The sequence below is a fragment of the Columba livia genome, chromosome 1 (assembly GCF_036013475.1).
Source record: "Columba livia isolate bColLiv1 breed racing homer chromosome 1, bColLiv1.pat.W.v2, whole genome shotgun sequence".
NCBI lineage: Eukaryota > Metazoa > Chordata > Aves > Columbiformes > Columbidae > Columba > Columba livia.
Window position 1 is genome coordinate 106622301 of NC_088602.1, and position 18855 is coordinate 106641155.

An 18855-nucleotide genomic window follows, 5' to 3' on the forward strand; every position below is an offset into this window, starting at 1 on the left:
TAGCCCATCTGGCTTGTGTATGTCAACCGTGCTTGAGTGCTCCCTTATTGTATCCCATTCTGCTGTGGGTATTGCTGCAACTCCCCCAGACTCTGCAACGAGGTTAAAGGGTGTGAGAGGTCTGAAGGCAGTCTTCAGTAGCAAAAAAGGCAAAAAGCCACCAACTATCTCGGCCTTTTCCATGTCCTTTGTCCCTTGATTTCTAGCTGTACTTAGAAACAGGCTCACAGTTTCTTTAGTTTTCCTTTTGTTATAGAAGCCCTTCTTGATGTCCTTCACATCCCGTGCTAATTCAAACTCCAGGTGCTCTTCTGGTATCTCTGTGTTTTCTTGTATTACAGTAAATTAGTTAAATTCATCCCATTGGTAGGAAGAAGAACTCTAAGGAAGAACTCACTGGAGACATTCACGCAAGGGAACTAGCCAAATGCATCTAAATCTTTCAAGACTTGGAAGCAGCACCCAGACGGAAAAGGATAATTTCCAGATGTCAACCCTCCATGGAAGATTTCAAATCCTCAAAGAAAACAGCTCATAGAAAATTCATCTTATAAGAGACACCACAGAGAGAGAAAATTTGTTGTTCTGTTTTGTCACTGTGCCTCTCAAATCCTTTCCCAAACTCTGACTGTTGCTCTATATTTTTTATCTCATAATACATATTAATTACCAGTTGTATTTTAACATTCTGCCAGCACATTATATCTATTTTCACTTGGAAAACTTTTTTTTTTTTTTTTTTTTTTCCCTATAGGGCATTAAGATAAGCACTTTATTAATTAAGCTCCCTGTAATTGGATTCAGATGATTGGGAGTGCTACCACTTCTGTAAAGTGTGAGACATCATTGTTTGGAAAGATGCAAGGTAGTTCTGGGGGGAAAATATATTTATATTTATATTTATATTTATATTTATATTTATATTTATATTTATATTTATATTTATATTTATATTTATATTTATATTTATATTTATATTTATTAAAAAATGTTTGAGCACACACACAGGGGACAAAACACTGTGCCCTTCAAATCCTTGCTTCCTAAGGCCTTCATAGGAGAATCTTGGTGCAAGCAAAATTTTGGAAAACAATAAGGTTTATATTCCCATTTGTCTTAAAAAAGAAATGTTTCCAACATTTAAATGCAGAAACTCTAGGAGAAGATAAAATGTGTTCTTGATCTTTCCTTTAAAGATTCTGGTTTGCTGCCAGGCATTAATCTTCATATTTTGTGTGAGCTACACTGTAGCTTATAGAGGGTTCAATAGGTTTGCTGTCTTCGCTACCAGAAATTCATGACATTTTCTCATTAAATACATCAGGAGAGAAAATGGCAGGAAAATAAAACAATGACTATCAAAGTAAGTGCTGCCTGGACTCCTATATTTTTTTCAAGGGACTCTACAGCCTGATGTTGTCAGTGTAAAGCTAAAAGAAGAACTGATATCAGCTATTTTGCCAAAATTACGTCCCGTTGCCTTTGATGGCAAATATTTTAACTCTCCTCCTTTTTAATTGTTTGCAGTGATACATAAGGGAAAAGTTCCAATTTCACTTCATTTTCCACTAAAACCTAGTTTATGTCTGCTGCTTACTGTATTAACACCCAGAGTAGGCCTTGCTCCTCCTTTAGCCCCTGCCTTCAGTCACAGTTTTTTTTCATGGTGGGGACCTGGGGCAGCAGGTTGAGTCCAACCATTAATCGCTAAGTCCACCACTAAACTATGTCCCTAAGTGCCACATCTATGTATCTTTTTAACCCCTCCAGGGATGGTGACTCAACCACTTCCCTGGGCAGCCTGTTCCAATGCCTGACATCCTTTTCAGTGAGTAATTTTTTCCTAATATCCAATCTAAAGCTCCCCTGGCAAATTTCCTTTCCTCCTATCACTTGCTAATTGGGAGAAGACACCAACACACTCCATGCTACAACCTCTTTTCAGGTAGTTGTAGAGAGCGATCAGGTCTCCCCTCAGTCTCCTTTTCTCCAGGCTAAACAGCCCCAGTTCCTTTAGCTGCTCCTCATCGGACTTCTGCTCCAGACCCTTCACCAGCTTTGTTGCCCTCAGTTGGACACATCATCTCTTTGACTGTTGTCCATTGCCCCGTGAAAGACTCTTCTTGGATGATATGACTCTTATCATCTTCATTTCATACACCATGCATGTTTTTTTAGCTCTTTCAGATTTTTCCTACATGAGATTGAGAATCACCTTTTTGTTACACATTTCATGTGGTATTTTGGCTGATGTTTTCTTGGTTGATGATTGTCTAACCACTTCAGTCAAGGCCTGGGAGCTTTGCCTGGCAAATGAAAAAATTTTCATGAGGGGTTCATTTAGATCTTCCTAAATTCTTGCTGCATATTTTGTCCCAAATCCGACCCAGGACCTGCTTTCTTAACCCTCTCTCCTTTTGCTCAGTTTCCAAGACCAGCTTTTAAACCCTTGATTTTAAACATTCATGAGCTCTATCATAGATTTACATTTCTTGCACCACAGTTAAAATCGTACTGCTTGTGTGCCAACTTGACATGGAGAGCGGGGATCTTCCTATATGACATAATCATAGTTAGTTAATTCCTGCCAGAATTTTCTGAAAATTATTTCTAATATCACATATATCAAACCCAACTATTTTCAGGACTAGGAGTTCCTTATAAATAGTTATATTTGTTGGTTATATCTACCTTCCACAGAAGCAGAACCAAGCAAGATTTGGATATTCTTCCTGTGTTCAAGGCCAGGGTGTATGGGGCATTGAGCAACCTGGTTTAGTGAAAGATGTTCCTGCCCATGGCAGGGAGGTTGGAACTAAATGAATTTTAATGTCCCTCCCAACCCAAAACATTCTGTGATTTTATGTGCCCTGTTGAGAAATTTAACTTCAATGAGACATTAAGTGTTTCTGTTCTATCATTCATGGCCTATCCCAATGTAGACTTGGAATCAAGTATATTTCACCCAATCACCCTGAGAGAAGTGCCTGGACAAGGACATGTCACCTTCAGTTCAACCTGATCTATCTTTGTATCCTGAGCTGCTGCCTAATAGAACACCAGTCCAATAAACTGATCTGGAAATGCCTTAAAATGAAAGTTTTCCACAGCAGGCGTCAAACCCATATCAGTCATTTTGTAAGCCCGTAAAATCATCTCTCTCCAACTGAAACGTGACATCCCTCATACACTCCCCCATTTTTGCCAGCTGGTTAGTACTTAGGTGTTTTGGTGCTGCTCTATCTGCTGCCAGTGACCCAACTGTGGTACAAGGGCTGGCAGAAGACAAACATTATGCGTGTTGTCCCCGTGCTGAGGCAAGTTTGCCCCTACTCAGACTAAGTCTTCCACTTTGGGACTTTCCATGTTTTTGGCAATGCAAACACTTGAATAATATTGCAAACACTGAATGTCCACTAAAAGCTGGGCTCTGAAAAGTTTTGACAGTGGGGGAGGGCTAAAGAAAAGCACCTACTTTTCTAGAGATACGTGGCTCCAAGTGGTTTTGGCAGAAATATTTTTCTCTGTAGAAGAAAAAAAATCAGATTTTTCAGAGGCATAGAATTTTATAAACAAAATTATTCCTCAAAGGATAAGAAAAGGCACAAAAGGAATTATTCTTTGGTTTATTGATTTTCAGTTCAAAAGGGATCGTTATGAATATCAAATTTGAGCATCTGAATAAGGCAGGCCACAGACTTTTCCACATTAATTATTCCATTAAGACCATACTTTGTATTTGAATAAAGGAACATGTTTTACACTAGCAAACAATTAGATCCATTAGCAAATGCCACTACTTCTCTTTACAATTTCCCTTAGCAATTTTTTTTTTTTTTAACAAATACAGTTAGAGTAATACGAAATATTTTAAAATGAATGCTCAAGTTCTCTTGAGAGCTGGACAATTTACACCTCCTAGAACAGACCATTTGCTTTGAAGAGCACAAGTGCTTGGCCTTGGGAAGCAGGTAAGAGAGAGACCAGTCTTGTTGAGAACAAACCCCTTCACTTCCAGTTGAACACAGGAAATCATAGGAGAGCAGGAAATGAACTAGGGAACCTTTATTATTGGCAGAAAAGACAGTGCTAAACTTTGAACTAGAGTTCTCCATCTAACACAGAGCAGAGCAGAAATGGTATGTACAAGGACAGCTCTGGATTCCAGACAGGAGGAGGCAATTTATCTGTGTTTATTAGTCAATACTCCTACACCTATAAAAGCAGGCAGAGAGCAGTGCTGGACCTGGGCAGCCCAAGGCAGCACATGACATCCCATAGCTCTGAAGATTTTCTATGAGTTTTTACTCACAAGGATGTGCCTGAAGGATGTTTACTCCTCTGGTGCATCACAGGGAGATCACCCTGTGTTTGCACCAGGTTGAAAGGTTCTGTGAGAGGTGCTGTGTGAGCTGGTAGTGCTGGCAAGGTGACGCACAATGCAGGGCTCAGTATAGAAGAGGGACCAAGCCTCAGACCCCCAGGTGGGATGTGTAGAAGACAACTACTGAGGCAGGGAAAATGCCACTGGTGCTTTGCTTTTGAGGCCTGACATGCATGCCATTAGGGAGAGGATGCAGGTAAACACAAGATGTTGGACAAACCCATCTGAAAGATTTTAGGAGTGAAAAGTGGTAAATTTCCACTCCCACTCCCCCCTTTATTTTTTTTAAGGAATGTTGTAGAGTCACCCCCAGGCTTAACCAGCCATTAGTTGCTGGCTTCTGATGATGCAGAGGTGGCCTTTTGCAGCAGTGCAGCTCCATGCTCCTTCCCTTTTCTGTGCCTGTATAGCCCAACTCAAAAGGTGGTACTGGAGAGATGCTTTGCAGCACTGATAGTAAGTACATAAGGAGGAAGACAAGAACATCAGACCCTGAAATATAGGGGAAGATTGCAGCAGAGCTGCTAATCCCACTTGAAAGGATGGGCTCATGTCCAATTACAGGTTTTTTCCAATCCACTGGGAAAGCCATTACACAGATGGCAATCAGATTGGTGCAGCCATGGCAATCTTGAAAGCGTTCAGCATATCTTTGATTAAATGATATAGTGGGCAAAAATCTAAAATTGGTTCTCTAGCAAAAGCCCAGCATGAATTGTTTTTTAATTAAACTGAACTAATATGGGACTTTTATTTGTAAAATCACATGAAAGGAAGAAAATAAAACCAAGGGATATGAGAGAGGGAAAACTCCCCTTTGTTTTCTCTTCTGGCTGATTATCACCACACTGTTTTAAAAATCCCTTTGCTTCCCTGTGTAGTCAGGTTGATTAAAATCCTCCAAAGAAATAAAACAGCTGCACAGACCTCCAAAATCACACTCTTCTCTACAGCGTGTGCATTGTATTCTTTTCAACAGCTTTGTTTTCAAATTATTCTTTTCCCTTCATTGCCTCTGAAAGCCTATTACTGGATTTATGAAAACAAAGCTGAATAAGCATGCTGAATATAGACACAGTGATTGCCTCAACACATGTTGTTCTTGCAAAGAGTACTGTGCTAGCATGTCTGAACTGCTAGCTGTTGCTGAACTGAAAGCAGAATGAAGAAAAACCCAGCTGAACTAATGAAAGTGTTCACAAAGGAAGGCTCCGTAATTTGTCTTTCTATCACATGCTGAAGAGCTAAAATAATGATTGTTAACCTGAAGTCAGGCAATGACATTTGACTTCAACATGGGCTAGGAGAAGAAGTGTTAGAATCATAGCATGGTTTGTGTTGGAAGGGACCTTAAAGATCTAGTTCCAATCCCTCTGCCATAGACAGGGATATCTTCCTATGTGGTTCCTATATTGCCTCTCAGATTACCTGATCCTTCTCACTGTCCCAATCTGGGACCAGGTGGTGCTGTAACATGCCACTGCTGAAACCTGTGCCTTCCAGCAGATTATCCTGGCTGGAGCGGCTTGGGAAGGGACCATGATGCTCCCTTCCCAAACCTGCTTGGCCTTGTCTTGCCTAGCTACAGGAGGGAGAGGGGATGAGAAGAAGCCAGTGGGCAGGCTGGAGACACAGCACACATGCAATGCACACACTGCACACCCACTTCCCTGTTGGCAGGGCCTGGCTTCAGCTGAGAGGCTGCCACAGCTGCAGGTGAGTCAAGTGGATGATCACCATCTACCATCATGAGAGAGGAGAAACTCATGAACTCTGGCAGCTTCCTGGGTGGCACCACCAGCCCTTGCCCCAGTGCTCATGTGAACCAAGGTGTACCAACCACTAAGACAGCTCTCCCTGTCCCCAGCCACTTCCACCTCCCAGGTTCATGGAGGCTTCCCTGAAGAAGCAGATTTAATCAAATGGGGTTAAACCTGGTTTTGTGAGGAAGTGCATTGCACCCACTGCTGAAGTGTGAACTGGTGTTGGAGTTGCTGCTGACTCCTGCCTGGGCAGCACAGGGAGTGTCCTGTTTCTTACTAAGCCCTCTTTCTGCATGACTCTCTCTGTGGTGGGAGGTCACCACCAAGTTTTCCTGTCACTCTGGTAACACTGAAGTTTTCTGTTTCATCATGGAGCCAAAAATGCCTCAGTGGCATAAATAAGCCTACGCAGTTCGACAAGACATACCATGTTTGCTTTAATAGTTAATAGAGCCTTATCTGGGAAAGTCAAGTTGAAAAAAACTATTTTGCAATTCTGAAACTATGATAAAGTAGCTTTTAAGCATTAAAAAAGATTAAAATGCAATACCTGCTAGATGAGAGTAAGGAGAGTCAGTCCTATGCAAATGGCAGAGGAGAAGACACCTTCTGAAAATCTCAAAGGCTACATTTTTTTTTTTCTGGCTAGAAGAAAATGCATGTCCCAAATAGTTTTAAATCAGTAAAGTTTATGTGCAGTTATCCAGATGGAGTAAAATGCTGGCCCCACAGATGTTAATCACCCAATGAAGTCAGTGGGGTCAGAATTTTGCCCTGAGACTCTATTTATTTAAAAATAATTCATATTTCTGACATTTTTATATACGCTTACATAGCACAGCCTTCCAGACTTCCTGTGCTGTGATCATATGTAGATATATCTTTTATAGCAGTACTTGTACTAATGTTTTGTAAAATCTTTTAATGATTTACAACACTAAAGAGTTTCCAATTTTTCTTTATTTCCCTATTCAGACGTCACTCCGTGTTTCTCTTCTCCCTCCACTGCAAACCACTGAAGCCTCGTTCTGGCAGAATGACATGAAAGCATATGCAAGAAGAGTCTAAGAGCAGCCCTATGTGCAGCCCTATTCCACAAAACATGCAGATGTTTTTAAGATACAGTGGCATTGCCTTATTTTGCAGCATAGATGTGTAAAGGAACTGTTGCGTTTTTTTTTTTCCTTAAAATGCTATGATATGGAGAGTGGTTGATTCATACAACTGTTATGTGTGCTTGAGGTAAAAGAACAGAAAAGGTTCATAAAACTAGAAGTCTGTGGTAGAATTGCAGACACAGCTTTCCTGGGGGCTCTGGACACCCCAGAAAAGGCAGACAGCCCCTCCAGCCCCCAGGTGACGGAGTGACCGCTGAGCAGGTGCAGTGCTGGGACTCCCACAGAGGATGGAGCTGGAACACCCATGTGCTCCCCAGCCAGCTACAAAGGCAGACCTCAGGTTTCTCCCCAGCAGAAATGATCTGGTGACTTTGTGAACCATTCCCCTGGCCCACCTTGGCAGCTGCATCTTCTAGAAGAGCATTTTACTTAACTGTATATCATGGCATATATTAATATATTCCTGTTTCCCTAACTGCTGTATTTGAGAATATTTTTTTTTTCCTGGCTTTACCCAAATATTTTCCTAGTGTTCAAGTAAGAGGATGTGACATATTTTTTCAGATCCCTGTGCTAAAACCTCTGCTACTCACATTTCAGGCTTCTGAAATTGTATTGGCCGTGTAAATCAATCAGCATTGTCATTGCTCAAAGCAGCACGGGCTCTTTAAATAAACTTTGTGGTAGAAAAAAACTTTAAAATCTCTTCAGAAGCCTTTCCCCAAGCTTTGTGAAACAGGTCACTTCTTCACTGGTTCAAAAAATAAATACAGATGTGATAAAAGAGACATTTGTAAAAAAACTGCATCCAAGTTCACACGCTGAGTTCATGTATGCATCTGTGTATGTGTCTAACCTCATACATAAATCTCCTTCAGCTACTGTGCTTATGGATGATTAAAATTACATCATTATATCTCTTTCTTTGATCACAAATTAGTGTAACACATTATCTTGATTCTCAGTAACTTCCAACTTTGATGTTATATTTAATAAAACATAATGCTGTGTTAGAGAATCCCTTGGGAATCTTTAATTTCTTTTCTTTTTTTAATATATATTACATTTTAAACGGGATTAAAATGTCTGATTAGTGAAGCAGCCTCTTGCTGTAGCAGATAAACTCTGAATTCCTCAGGGCTATCTACAGTCGTTGTTAAAGCATCTTTCTAAGATGCTGGCAAGCTCAGCAAACTCTGTGAGAGTTAAGCAAAATATTTTCCTTGCGCTGAGGCTGGTTTCATGCTTCAACCCCAACCTTTGCTTTGTTCATCCATCTTCCTCAATGAAAACCTTTGCTTTTGACCATAGAATTGTTGGTAAGGCTGCACTGTAAAGCAGGTAACAGAACTGATGTAGGCTTTCAAAGACAAAAATCTCTGTTCCTTCCCAAGCCCAAAAGTTGTGTAGAGAGTTGCCTGCCTGAAGTTATGGGCCTTGAGAGTCTGTGTCACCACAGAGCATCATTCAAAATTCGTGGCAAAGCCAACTTCAACCCTTGTCCTAACTGCTCACAGACTTCATGGTGCCTTGAGATGGGCCACCAACACTGCTTATGGGAACCCAAGCAGTGTCAGGAAACTGGTCAGAGTCCAAGAAACAGGGTGCTTAGCCCAGAAGTTGGTAATGTGTAAGGCCTTGGCACAGTCACTGTACCTGAATACCCTTCGAACCAATACTTAGGCTCATGAAGTACATGGCGAGGAACAGCAACAAGCTGAGCTACCTGCAGTCACATCCCAGCCTGGGAAGGCAGTGAAACCATTACTTTATGCTGGCTGGGAAAATACATCAGTGAGCTACAGTTCAAGCTCAGGCAGAGGGAAAGTGCTTTAAAGCATTTGAAAACCAGTTGAGGCTACAAAGGGTGAGTCAAGAAAGGAACGGACTGTGACAAAAGGAAAAAAATGGGGCTGACAGGCAGGTGGCTCTTCTCCCACACCTTCTTATTCTCCAGCAGCTTCTGGTTGGGACAGCTTTGCCACCTGTCCTTACACCTTCTTATTCTCCAGCAGCTGCTGGTTGGGACAGCTCTGCCACCTGTCCTTCTGCAATCTCTGCAGCCTCCAGACATCATCCACAGCAGTTCATCCTCTGTTCATTTTAATTGTCTCCAGCAGATGAGTGGAGGCAAGTGGAGCTTAAGAAACTCTGGCTGAAGATGGCTAGACAACTCCTTCCTAGGCTGTCAAGCAGTAACTGTAGCCTTGAGAACCCAGGGTCATAACATTGTGCTCTTTATTACATTTTATAAAGACGATATATTACAGAAAAAATATTGTAGAGTTTGACAGTGACAGGCCAAACAGCTTTTGCTATACTGCAATATAGGAAAATTCTTCATCACTTTAGCTTTTATTGGCTAGCACAATTGTCATTAAAACAGTCAATCGATGTATTATGCAAGAACAAAAATTAAAAAGTGCAATAGACTGAGTAGCAAAGAATCCAGATTAACAGGACAAACACAGAAGACCTTTTAACTCACTATAGTTCTGCCTCTTGAATTGTCAGGCTTTTAATATTTCTTTGGAGACAAATATATATATAACATTGCTATGAGATATACTTCTAAGCATGTAATTTGTTGAATAATACTCAATAAAAAGTTATGCATAAACTCATCTGATTATTTTATAAATAATTCAAACATTTAGTGTCATGATAGCATTCCTACCTAAAGAATGCTGAAGTCTCCCTGCACAGGGCATAAGGCAGAGCTGTATAATGCCATTGGATTTTTTGGTCCTTCAGCATCAAGACCTAGCTTGGATGTCACTTACATACCTAAGCAGCCTAAACAGGTGAATAGCACAGCTGCCTTTTCAGAGAGCTACTTGTGTGTGAAGCTAACTCTTTCACAACGCACTGAGCAGAAATACTCACAGTGTGTAAGGTGGTGTTTGAGTGTTTTCAGGGTTGGAGTGAAAAAATAAGGGTTAGAATACAATATAGAAGGCTTACATATTTTCAGGACCCAAAGAAGGGCATGTGGGACAGGAGTAGGGGTTGTTTCTTTATGTCTACACAGTAGAAAAATATCTCTTCAAATTTACAGAGGTAAAAATGTTGTATTCATAGGTGATCCTTCCCCTCCTGACTGTTGAAAGAGAAGATTACTGAGCCAACAGGAAGAAACATTTCACAATATGCTTGAAGGAAAAAGTGTGTTGACATAATTACTGGTAATTAGAAAGAAAAAAAAAAAAAAGAAATTCTGCAAGAAGAATATATATGATGAAAGGTCTGTTTGCATAGAAGTAATAAGTCAACTTGATAGCAACACAGCAAGGCTTTGCTAGCATAGACCCAGGAGGCACAATGTGGGAGCCAAGCAGGGCCATGGAGTCTGATAAACCAGAGGCAGCAGGAAGAGCCCTCACAAACTATCACTATGCTTTAGCTATATTTGGTGACTGAATTTTACGAATTAGTTTAATTACCTTCTGCTTTGCTTTCCAACTGATACCTTAACAGTTGACTCCAAAGCGAACTGTAAATTGCAATAGTTGTAAATTGTAATAGTTGTTTGGTTTGAGGTAAAAAGCAGGCAGGTGAGGCAGGCCAGGATCCTTCTGTGGACATATTTAAGACCTAAGCCCAAGACACTGAAATCCTGCATCAACAGCAAGGATTCCCCAAACTTGGATAGTACCAATGAACATGTTGGTCGGCAGCAAGGACTTCTTCCTGGCAGCGTGTAGGCCCTGTCTCAACATCTAAAAATCAGGGTCCAAAGTCTGGCCATACCTCCTCTTCCTCCCTCCTAGTGCATTGCCTCCAAACCCTCCAGCCCCTCACTATCCCCCAGCCCAGGACCTAGCCACTGCTTGCTGTAGGAGATGGGTGCTCACCCTAGCAAGGATGAGACACTTTTGCAGTGATTCCTGTGCTGTTGGGAATATGTATGCCACAGTTCAAAAATCCTTGATATTAAACATGAAAGACCTGAACCTAGCAAGGAGCAACAAGAATGATATTTAAGGCAGTGAACATAAGGCATTTTAGAAGAAATCACTATCCAGTACAGAGAAACAACCCCATAAACCACAAAATGTCAGAATCTATCCCACTGGAAAACAGCCATGAGAGAGAAGCTCTTGCAAATGTATCTCTGACCTAAGAGATAAAATTAGAAAACTCAAAGCTGACTGTTGTGAACCCAGCTTTGCATAGTCCAGTAATTTAGAAAGTTTAGATAAGTATCTGAGTCGTTGTCCTGACTTTTCTGAGGACAATAACTGTATTGGTAGCAACTTTAATGGGGCCAGGGTGTCACCCCTGAACTTTATGCTATTGATCCAAAGCAATCAACATCAAGTTGTGTCAGTGCTTATATGAGCACAGAAATTAAGTCAGTAGACTATTCAGTTTGCTAAGAAACTTTTCCTTTAGTAGGAAAACAGTATCACTTTGCTCAAGATCCATATCTGCTTGTTTGCAAAAGTCTTTATGAAAATACTGCCACCTGAACAGTTTACATGAAAAATATCTCCAGGAAAAAAAAAAAAAAATGGCAGTGGCTCTTCAAATGACAAACTGTAATCCATCTAACTCAAGAAGAGAGCTGGCTTGAAGGAAGCAAAAGTGCTTTTTTTCTTAAGAAAACTTCGACTTTTTCATGGAAAATTAAAAACAAACAAACAAACAAACAATCCTGGTCCCAAAATGTAATGTTTTGTTTCTATGAAGTGGTAACAGTGCCTTGAGTTCAGGGTTCTCAGCTTCCTTCCCTTCAATAAATTAGGTTTCCATGCTGTCCCCCTTCTTTATAAAGAAACATAGGAAGCTAACCCCATTTGCAAAAACTTAGCTTCAGTTGAACCTTCTTCCACCTTGACTGTTAGACAATATTCGACCAATCCTTGTAAAAAAAAAGTTTGTCTTACTAACATATATATACTGATAAAATTTAAGCAAATAGAAGAATTTATCTATTTTTTGTATATATATATATGTTTATACACACAGAGATGTATATAGAATTGCAGTAACTAAATCAGTCTAAAGAAACCACCTCTCCATTTGAAAAAACTCTACCATGTAAAAATGAATGAATGCACAAGGTATAAATAAATACTAGTTAAACACATATCTTTCTGCTGAGGAAGAAAAGGCTGTTTTCTTGCATCCCCCCCTCAGCACCCCCAGTAATAGTTACGTGTTGAAGTTTTTCTGCTGCAATAAAATATGGTTTTATATGAAAATTCTTAGAAAACAAATGAAAAATTCAACCGGCCTGCCTGTATTCTGTATTTAAAAGACCTCTTCTCTCGAATTGCTCTTTTTATCCAGACAAGTCAAATACTGATGGTGCTCTGTTTTTCAGTCACATATTCTCTTTTGTTAAAATCACAAGTCACCCTGCCCTATGCAGAACATGAGGACAGACATGCACCCTACTTCCATTCCACTGTAAGACCTAGACACTAAGAAATCCCTAAGTTAAAACTGGTGTAGTATTTAAGGCTCAAAAATAAATGTAGGTGAAGCTACCTTCAGCACAAGGCAAAACTCATCTCTGGGGAAAAAAATTGCCCATATTGTAAATCGGAGTAAGTGCTGTACCATTTCTGAGTATCATGGTGCTGGGAATTCCCTCTGCAAGTTTCTGATTTTCACCATACATTGATTTTTATCATAAGCTGTTCTAAAATTAAAAAAGGCCAGGATCTGACATGTATCCTTTCTGTTTAGTCCAAGCAGATGGAAACCATGAGGTCCTTCCTCAGTTTGAAACTGTTCCAAAACCTGAGGCACTAATCCAACATATTAAACTTAATTTATATAAAGTCTTGTGTCTTTACATCATGCAACATCATTTATGGCATGCTGGGCACTGACAGCTTAAGTTATGAAAATGCTGTATCACACAGCAGATCAGAGCTGGCTTTATAGCAGGTCTCATGAATTTCTTCATCCAGAAAGAATAAATTTTGTGTGATAGCATTCTGCATAGCACCCCCACAGAGCAATAGATTAAAAGTGGATTTTAGCATTTACCTCTTGCTCAACTATAAATCAGGAATTAGAATTGATAATGGCAGTTATCCATCAACAGCAATGCAACTGCAGATGAAGAGGAGCAGCTTTATGGACAAAAGGAGTTCCTTTTATTATTATTATTATTATTATTATTATTATTATTATTATTATTATTAAAGAAAACCTATCCTTTTTTCCTATTTCAAAAATTTCTAGGTTCTAGATAGAGAATGATTAGATCCATGCAGGTTATCAGCATGGATAAGGAAGACGCATTTGAAGTAACACCTCTCCAGATTGCAATTCTGAAACTCCAGCAGTGGGCTTGTGCTCAGGTGCAGCAGTTCACATCACGGACACCTCTTGACAGAAGACCTGGAAGGCACGTCTACCACAGCCGGCAGGATTCTGCCCCTCGGTTCATCGTTGTATTTGTTGGGCAATTGAAAGCTTTACGGAACTCTTCAAAGTTGCTCATAGCACCGATAACTCTGCAAAGACAAAAAAAAAAAAACAAACCAAACCAATGTGCACATTGTCTTCTGTTTAACACTACAGGCCTGTAAGTGTTTCAGTGTTTTCACTTCAGGTTGAATTTTCAGGCTTCTCGTGTCATTTCTCCACAAATAGAACCAAAAAGTTCAGGAGAAGCACTCCAATTTAAGGTGAGGACAATATTGTTTCATTTTGAGCTTTGAGAAGCATCTTACTCTGCTAGAAACCCAACAAAAACTAATTGCATTTTGTGGATACTATGCCATTTAGAACAATTTTCTAATCTGACCCTTGACAGCAAAGGTGGGAGATCAGCAGTCACCTTGCACAGTGGAATTCTTCTTCCAGCACCTGCCAAACAACTGCGGTCCAGCAGGTGGGAACATGTAGGAACGTGGTTGTGCTGGAATTGATTTGATTTGGTTCATGCCAGCCCAATGCTTTTAACACCCTTTGCCTGTCCATGCACACACACGCACGCATGCCGGCTCCTTGGGACTTCATACCCTGCAGCTGGGAGGTCTGGCATCAGCCAGCTCAGCCTCACACCCATGAGCATCCCTTCTCCTCTGACACTTCGAAAAATCAGTTTTCTGAGGCTTCTGCCACAACCAGCTCCCATGCTTTCTTGCTTACACAACAGATGGTGTGATACTGCAAGAGCAGCACATCCCTGCCTTGCACAAGCTAGACAATGTGTCTGCATCCCAGGCTGGCACCTTCAGGCACAGGGGAAGAGCTCGCTCTTTGTATGCAGTCATTCTTGGCTCCTGCTTTCATGTCTGTATTATTTCATGCTGTCGGAAATTATTATTTTAGCATTGCTAGATTGGGGTTGTGGTGTTTGCCGATTTTTCTTGTGCTCTTAAGCATCTTGGAATTTAGTAACCTGAAATTTGCAATGGTATTAAAGTAAACAGCATCCTGAGTTAAAAGCCAAAAAGTATCTACTGAGATATTTATATGCTTTTCCACCCACTTTTTAATGCAGTGGGAGGCATTTTTCGCCATTGCAGACAATCAGCTTCTCAGCATAGCTCAGCATGGTAGAAAACATTCTTATTACATTGATTAGACTTTCTATGGGTAAGAAAATTTGCAGTCAGCTGGTGCAAAAATGTCTAAAGGTCAGTTTTGTAAGGAGAATTACAAAATTGTGTTAGGCTTCAAATAAGGTATACAGCTTCACTGTAAAAACACTGCAAATACATATTCAGGGACTGGAACAGCAAGAGCTGGTCATGCAGAACTGCTGTTAAAATTGGTGGGAATTCTGCCTGCCATGTTGGGGATTTGACTTTGAAACTGGCATTCAAAAACAGTGAAGACACATGCTAATACTGGAAAACCTGCCAATTAAGAATAAATAAAACCAGAAAAATATCTTTGTTATGTCCACGCATGTGAATTCTCTACCTGTGGGTTGGTGTTAGAATCATAGAATGGTTTGGGTTGGAAGGGACCATAAAGATCATCTAGCTCCAACCTCCATGCCATGGGCAGGGCCACCTTCCACTAGGTCAGGTTGCCTAAAGCCCCATCCAGCCTGGCCTTGAAACTCCCAGGAATGGGGGGGCATCCACAGCTTCTCTGAGCAGCCCGTGCCTGTGCCTCATCACCCTCATGGTGAAGAACGTCATTAACTGTGGAATCAGAGTGGACTGTCTAGCTTTCATCCCACTGAACTACAGCAGAGACACCTTCCCCTGAACTCTGGACAGTCAATAGAAAGATGTACTTGCAGAGTCTAATCAAATTTATTTATTAATACAAGGATATTTGTGTATACACACACACTTTCAAAATACCTATTCTTTTAGGTCTGTGAAGAGAACCTGGGGTGACTAGCTCAGATGTTCACACCTATGCTCAAGATGTTTCTCATTTCTGTAATCTTTTATAGTTACTTTTTATAATTACCTTAAAAGAACTGTTTGGGCTTTTTGGATAGCAAAAGCTGCCAATGCTGAAACTAGCTTTACTGCTGTTATAATCATAATGGTCTTGGGACATAAATGAAGCAAGGTTGAGAGAAATAGATAATATAAATTTTTAGCCCTATTGATACGATTTGCAAGAAGAAACAAGTACCATAATTTTTCTTCAGGTCTGAAATAGAAGCCTGTTCTGAGTATCTCACATAAAAAGTAAGAAAAAGTTTTGTCTATATTTTCTAGACCCCAAATTCATATAATCTTCGCTGGAATTTTCTTTCTTAGCCCAATTCCTTCATGGGTTTTCCTCATGAATGCTCTGTCTCCAGGCTTCACTGTATAGTTTGTGATTTGCATGATCTCATAGCAATGTAGCTATGTATTCATTGAGAATATATAAACATACATATAGGTAAATAAATCTGAGGACTTTAAAAGGCAAGAGATTGATATTTTACCAAAATCTTTACAGGGGGAGGAATTATAGAAAAAAAAAATATCCCTCTTCAGGCTGAAGATCAGCCTGATACTCCCACCCTCATTGTCATAATGTATTTTCAGTTGTTGAAAGGCATGGAGATTTGCATACTGCCCCAGTTTTACCCTAGCTAGCTGGTGTAACAGGTATTGCACAAAGGTACAGTAGTGTGGATTTCCGAGCTTACATTATATTTGTGTCATCATATTTCCAGTTCCATTATTTCTTAATTAATTTCTTAATTCATCCAAGGCATGTCATACATGCCATAGTTGTATCTTTGGTGTTTTGGTGTGGCTGTGTCCAGGGAATATGTCAAAGTACCCATGAAGAAACCTCACAGCTCCCCTGTGAAGGCAGCATTGCTATTTTAACTTCACCAAGAGAGAAATGAGACAAAGGGTGCTCGTAACATGTACATTTAGGCATGGAGCAGGTGGGATCCCAGTTCCTTCTTTAGTCAACAGAAAGCAGTAGGAATCACCAGTGTATTGGAGACACCTCCATTATGAATCAGCCTGTGGAGTTAACATACTTCCCCCAAATACAGAGGTAATGTAGCACTTGACTGAAGACAAGCACACAATCGTTAGTTAAGTAAACACAACTGACATATATCCCAACAGAAAAAACTTGCTCTTGGTCACACAAACTCTGTGGAGAAGCAGATAAATTAACTTTGACTTCCTAATTCTTACATAGTCTTTAAACCTCCTAACTTTTCTACCCTCTCCTTCTTGAGGTTCAGGGGGTCTGTGGTTAGGAAAGCCTGTGGGAGGACTTTTGAGCAAAGACATGCTGTTAAGGCTGGACTACCACAGCTCCTTCAAGCAAAGGGTATCTTGAAGGGTAACTGAAGAATTCAATCCTGAACTGAACTTACACAGTATGTTTCTCTTTGCATTCTCAACATAATTCAAGGTACTCACTTCAAAGCTTTAGAGGAACTCAGGTCAATTAAATGAAGAACCTTCATGATATTCACTATTTTCTAAACTAGAGTTGCATAGAAAAAGGTGATGGATGAGACAGTTTAGATACTCTGATAATGATTATAGAACATCACAGGCACCAGTGTGTGTTTTGGTTCAACTGCTTTTGAAGGCAGATGCAAGCCCCGCATTTTTACAGAAGAGCATCTGCAATACTGAAAGATAAGCTGATAAAAAAAGCTCAATTTCAATCTAAGCTGAGAGCACAGTCCAATTTTATGTTTGCTCTTAAGCCCCTCTTAACATGCTAAATTTCTGCACTTGTATGCTGCAGTGATTGATTCTGTCTATATACTGAGTTATACGTTATTTGCATTACCTGAACTGAGGAGGGCTGTGAGCTCCAACATAGATTTGCTCTCTTGCAGATTCTGGTCTAAAAGAGTTGCATCTTACCTAATAAAAGATAAAAAGCAGAAATAGGTGTGTTATCTGGGATGACTTTGGAAGTAAAGTAGAACATAACGTCACTGTTTGTAAGGTGGCTATGACTTGCAGAATGCACAAAATGGAAAGACACCACAAACTCCTATTTTTTTTCACCTTTTCCTAACTTGCAGTTTTCTGTTGGTACACCCTCATGTTTTTCAAATCCTTTAATGGATCCAGTCTCCACCCACTCATTCCCATCATCTAATCATAGCCACTTTACTGGTACTTTTTTGTGGGTTCTCTATAATGTTAGCTTGCACTGCATGTCTGATGCCTTAACAATTAACAAGCATGCTTCTTGGTCTTAAAGCTTTGTAATGTGTATGAAAGGTACATCTAACGATGCCTATTATCTCTAGAATTGCAGCTATATTACCCGACACATTTGTTACGTGTTGCAATGTCAGTTTCTGTTGAAATTACACATTTGTCAAGTTTCCATTGGTGGTCCCCAGCTCACTATTAACTTGACCCAATTGTAATTGACTACAAAAAAAGGTAGAGAGAACATTAGCACAACTGAATAATCCCTCTTATGCTGTATCTATTGCACAAAAAAAAATCATTTAAATAGCCTTTACCTTACCTAAGCCCTTGTGATGAATGTTTGCTATTGACAAAATCCTTTAGACCAGACTGCCCACAGGATATGTGGACTTCAGTGAAATTTTACCTGGCTGAAGATGGTCGATATTGTCAAAGTTAAGTGACCATAGACCCATACACTGCTACATTGACTATTGGCAAAGGAGTGATTTTCAATCAGAGTTGGTTAAAAAACAATATTGGTTGCATTGGGTCCTGTTTCTTCAGTTTTAGATTATTCTTTCTTTCAACTGGTGGGCAAAGCCATATAGTCCAACTTTTACTCCTCATATAGGGAGTTTGTCCCAACTCTCTTAGCCAATTAAATAATTTCTGATTCTCCCCATTGTTCCATGTTTTTCTAAAACACTCACATCCCTTCTCAAAGTTTTACTGCAGCAGACTTAACATACAGCAAACAAAGATGGGAAAAAATAAACTAAGATTTTCTTCACTGCTGCCTGGTTTCCCTGAACAATATGTTCAGTAACGAAAGGTGGTGGTACATTTGCAACAGGAGTCTGTGGTGGAAACAGTCAGAAACCACTGCATATGGCAAGCACCAGAAAACTGGGAAGCTAAAATGGAAAGAGGTTAAGGAGTCAATGTGTGCAAGAAGATCCTTACAGTGGGGGGAAACAGCAAGAGGACAGAAAGCTGCCATGACAACACTGTGCAAAACCAACAAT

At 40.1% G+C, this 18855-nt stretch overlaps 1 protein-coding gene across 2 annotated transcripts in view; it reads right to left on the reverse strand.

Moving 5' to 3' along the window:
• Positions 1 to 8597: 8597 nt before the first annotated feature.
• Positions 8598 to 18855, reverse strand: part of PHEX (phosphate regulating endopeptidase X-linked) — a 125979-nt gene continuing 115721 nt past the window's right edge. For both annotated transcript variants that reach the window (XM_005503727.3, XM_065071368.1), the window contains 2 exons: positions 17469 to 17545; positions 8598 to 13741 (listed from right to left, as the gene is read on the reverse strand). In XM_005503727.3, coding sequence (XP_005503784.1) covers positions 13639 to 13741; positions 17469 to 17545 — 180 coding nt within the window. In that variant the 3' untranslated portion in view covers positions 8598 to 13638. The remainder of the gene's footprint in view (positions 13742 to 17468; positions 17546 to 18855) is intronic.